General features: G+C 35.8%; 1 protein-coding gene across 1 annotated transcript; it reads left to right on the top strand.

Moving 5' to 3' along the window:
* The first annotated feature begins 222 nt into the window (after positions 1 to 222).
* On the top strand, positions 223 to 1,151 carry LOC110315239 (olfactory receptor 14C36-like). The gene has a single exon (XM_021189344.1). The coding sequence runs from the start codon at positions 223 to 225 to the stop codon at positions 1,147 to 1,149; it is 927 nt and encodes a 308-aa protein (XP_021045003.1). The 3' UTR covers positions 1,150 to 1,151.
* Positions 1,152 to 4,983: the final 3,832 nt, after the last annotated feature.

Raw genomic sequence — 4,983 nt, 5'->3', positions numbered from 1 at the left:
AATTAATTGTAAGGGCTTAACATCATACCATACAATTTGACAGACAGCCACATATAGTATATTAACAACTAAGCATACTAAATACTTGATTTTTCACACTTAAANTCTGGTTTAAAGAACAAAAATAAACACTTTTAAGAGGAATGCTAGTGATTTATCCATTAATTTAAGTTATTCTCAGATGCTGTTTTTCTCTTTCAGATAAACCTTTTCTTTGAGACTATGGCCAACTACACTCTGGTGACAGAGTTCCTCCTGGAGGTTTTTGCTGAGACTTGGGAGCTCAGGATCCTACTCAGTGTGCTGTTCCTGCTCCTGTACCTGGGCAGCCTGTTAGGAAACCTTATCATCATCATTGTTACTACAGTTGACCAGACCCTGTACACACCCATGTACTTCTTCCTCAGGAATCTCTCCATTTTAGACATGTGTTATGTTTCTATTACTCTGCCCAATGCCTGTATTAACTCTCTCACTGACCACAGGACCATTTCTCTGGCTGGATGTGCAGCACAGTTCTTTTTGTTCTTATTTTGTGCATTTGTAGAGGTTCAGTTTCTTACCATCATGGCCCAGGACCGCTATGTAGCCATCTGCAAGCCTCTCCTTTATCCTGTGATCATGAACCATCAATTCTGTGTTCAGATGTCACTGGCTTCCCTACTTACCTCTTTTATCCTTTCAGGTATGAACACTTTCAAAACTTTCCAGCTATCCTTTTGTCACTCTAATGTAGTCCCTAATTTCTTCTGTGATACCCCCTCTTTGCTGAGGCTTTCTTGCACTGACACCTTTAACAACAAACTCTTAATTCTTCTGATTGCCATTGGCCTTGATGGCAGCTGCTTTACCTTCATTGCTATATCATACGTTCGCATATTATCAGCTGTCTTGAAGGTTCCTGTCAAAGGAGAAAGAGGGAAAGCCTTTTCCACCTGTGTCCCTCACTTTATTGTGATGTCTCTGTTTCTTAGTTCTGGTGCCTATGCATATCTAAGACCTCCAGCAATCTCAGAAGTAGTTGAGGATATGACTCTTTCTGTAATTTATACCACTGTTCCTCCATTCTTAAACCCTGTTATCTATAGTCTTAGAAACAAACAGATAAAGAAGGCTGTGAAGAAAGTAATATTCAGATTTTTTTCATAGTTGAATAAAATAAAGAAAAAATATGGACATACAAATATGCACATGCACATCAAAACATTTTTTAATTATGTATTGGAGAGATGTTTTTTATATTATTTATACTACTTATAATTTCCCCTCCCTCTTCTTAACCTAGTACTTTCCTATTCACTTGTACTTCCTACCTTATCCTCCCATCCATGTCCTCCCATATGGACATAGTAAAAATTTTAAAAATAAGTTTAAAGAAATAAAGAAGAAACTTTGATGCCAAATTATGTGGGAAGATCTTCTAATATTACACTTGCATTTATTTTCTTTTGGCCATCCACTGCTGGGCATCCAATGGAGCCTACTTTTAATCGTAATTTGTTTACACAATGAGTCTCCCTTGGAGGAAACTACATTTACCCTTAAAAGTGCTAAACAATTAGAGATCTTTTTTTCCTTGTTAGAGATAGTGGAATGTGTCCATTTCTCCCTTCAACTCTAGAACCGCATCTGGTTAGACCCATGTATACCTATGAATGGTGCATACATGTCTGGACTTACTTATGCACAGATCATGTTAATTTAGAAATCTTTGNTTTTTTAGTGTCCTTCATCATCTCTGGATTAAATATTACTTAAACTTCCTCTTGCAATATACTTGCTAATCCCAGATGAGGATGATTTGATATAAATATCCCACCATTTAACGGTAATTGTTCCAAGGTCTCTAAATCTAAATCTAAAGCATGTCACAGTGTGTCCCACACTATATCCCTTTTTTAACACATGTTCACTTGTAACTGTTCAATGCAGTGATTCATTGGTCTGGTTCCAGGTCTCTGGCTTTTGGGTCATCATCAATATTGCATTTTCACTAAGACTGCTCCCCTTTTTCCAGTTGTTAACCTGGGTCATGGAGATCCTGAAGCTTTGGGTCAGCATGATTGGCACTTTCCTAATCATTCTCAGATGATATAGATTTAGTGGTGGTTGAACTCAGAGACTTGGATATGGGTCTGGTTGGTACTTGATCTGGTAAGTGAGCTGCCTCTTCCTTTCTGCACTACAAGGGCAAGCACTCTAGCACTGCTCCATCTAGGTCAGAGTCAGCTCTAGTGTTCTCCTGCCCTCAGGGTCATTTTATCTGTGACACACATACTTTCAGAGTAAGCTCTAGTGTGCTGATCAGTCAAGGCACAGGGCCTACTCTTCCAAGTGCTGCAGCCTCTAAGAGATGGGCCATCTCACCTTTTCTGATAACCTCCAAGCTAATCTGTGCCTTTCTGAGCTCCACTGTGGTACTACAAGTTAGGGGGCAGGTGGCAAATGGGGAAAGGGGAAAGCATCACATTCATATCCAGGGCACCTCACCACAGAGAGTAGGAGGGTCAGCTCTCTGAGCTATCACCCTCATGAGTGGCTCACCTCAGAGTAGCCACCAGGGTCACCTTCACTGTTGTGCCTGCTACAGGCATAGGGCCCATTCTCCCTAGTGCTACCACTTGTCAGAAGTGGGTCAGCTCTCTAGAATGCCCCAGAGTGTAAGAGACAGGGCAAGTTCTGTACAGCCAATGAACAATTATGTGGATCAATATAGATTATTCTTCTAAGTGCAGCCATTTAGTTTTCTAGTATCATTTGTTGAAGGTGTTTTCTATTTTTCAGTGTGTTTTTCTGAATTCATTATCAAAAAACAGTTACCTATAGGTGTTCCATAGGTTTGTGGATTTATGCCTGGATTCCAATTAGCAACATATCTCTTTAATTGTAGTGCACTATTATGTCACATATTTTAAAGTCATCAATGGTGATATCTCTTACATCTGTTTTATTTGTCAGGGTTATTTCAGCTACTCTGGCTTTGATTTCTTTGGATTATTGTTGGGTTGGAGAATGAGTTTGTGTTTCCATATTAAGCTAAAAATTGTTCTTTAAATATTGGTGACAGCTTGTGTTGGAATTTTTATGGGATTGAACTATATGGGAAATGCACTTTTGGTAGGATATCCATTTTTAATGTATTAATTTTACTAATATATAAGCATGAGAATTCTTTCCATCATCTGATATATTCTTCACTTTTTTCATCAACATCTTAAGGCTTTTGTAGTATGAGTTTTCTTAGTATTTTCTTGCTGTTAAGAGAATACATGACTACTGAAACTCTTATTAAAGATAGCACTTAATTTGAGATTGCTTACTTCTTCAAAGATTTAGTATATTATCATCAGAGTGGAGAACAGAGTAGCATCCTAGAAGACGTGGTGCTCCGCAAGTAGTTGAGAGTGCTCCCTCCAGTTCTGTAAGCATCAGGAAGAGAAGAGACATTTGGCCTGTCTTGGAATTTTGAACCATCATTGCATTTCTAGTGACATACATCCTCTGACAAGGACACACTTGCTCAACCAAGGACAGATGAACAAATCCTTCTCAAGTTGACCCACACCCTTATGAGTAAGCATTCAGATATGTTAGCCTATTAAGGCAATTCTTAATCATACAACAACACACATTTTTACTTGGCTGTTTAGATTTAATCCAAGATATTTTATATTATTTGAGAATACTGTGATGATGATGTGTCCTTGGTTTGTTTCTCAGTCTGTTTGCTGTTATTATAGAGAAAGACTACAAATTATTGTGAGTTAATTTTTTATCCAGCTACTGTGCTGAATTGCTTAAGGGCTGTAGCAGTTTTCCAGTGGAAGACTTAGGGTCACTTATGTATAGTGTCATATCATCTGCAAATACAAATGCTTAATTCTTCCTTTCCAATTTCTATATGCTTGATGTCTTTCAGTAATCTTATTGATCTGTGAAAGAGTTCAAGTAATTAATTATATAGATAAGGAGAGTATGGAGAAGGATTTCTTGTTCCTGATTTGAAAATTGCTTTTGGTTTCTCTTCATTTAATTTGATATTGCATATGAACTTGAACACTACCTTTAGTATGTTGTGGTATGTTTTTGTATCCATGACTTTCATCTTGTGGAAAGATTAAGTTTTGTCTGAACCCTTTTCTGCATTTAATATCATAATCATGTGGATTTGTCTTAAGTTTGTTTAGATAATAGATTTTATTTATTGATTAACATATGCTGAAGAATCCCCGCACCTCTGGGATGAAGCTTATTTGATTATGATGGATGATCTCTTTGATGTATTCCTAGATTCATTTTCAAAGGGTTTTATTGAGAATTTTTGAAATTTCATAAGGGAAATTGGTCTATAATTCGCTAAATGTATTGGGTCTTTATGTAATTTAGATTTCAGTTTGACTCTGCCCTTATAAAAAAATTGACAACCAATATATTTAATTTGGTTGTCTGATCTTGATTTAACTCCATTAACTGGTAATAATTATGAAAATTATCCATTTCTTTAGGATTTTGAGTTTGGTTAAATACCAGTTTTTTAAAGAATGTCCTCATAATTTTCAGGAATTCCTTAATGTGCAACATTATGTCCTGCTTTTCATTTGTAATTTTGCAAATTTGTATATTCTCTCTCTGACTTTTAATTTGTGATTAAGGAAGTTTTGTCAATCTTATTCATTATGTCAATAAATAACCTCTTTGATTATTTGTATTGTTTTATTCTGTTTCTTTTTCTATCCCAGGCTGGATTATTCATATTTCTTTTTGTTCTAGAGCTTTCAAATGCTGTTTAATTACTAGTATGCTTGTAAGGCATTTATATATATAAATATGTATATATAAATATGTATATATATATATGTATATATGTATGTGTGCGTGTTCTTAAGATATATATATATATATATATATATATGTGTGTGTGTATATATATGTATATATACATATAAAATATAGATACACATATTATCATATTATATAGGCCAG

Source organism: Mus pahari, unplaced genomic scaffold, assembly GCF_900095145.1.
Source record: "Mus pahari unplaced genomic scaffold, PAHARI_EIJ_v1.1 scaffold_13050_1, whole genome shotgun sequence".
Taxonomy (NCBI): Eukaryota; Metazoa; Chordata; class Mammalia; order Rodentia; family Muridae; genus Mus; species Mus pahari.
The sequence above is the reverse complement of the archived record's forward strand: the minus strand, read 5'-3'. Positions and strand labels throughout refer to the sequence as shown.

What these genes read in the sequence shown, in the direction of transcription:
- LOC110315239 (XM_021189344.1), top strand. Translation starts at nt 223, where the DNA reads ATGGCCAACTACACTCTGGTGACAGAGTTCCTCCTGGAGGTTTTTGCT.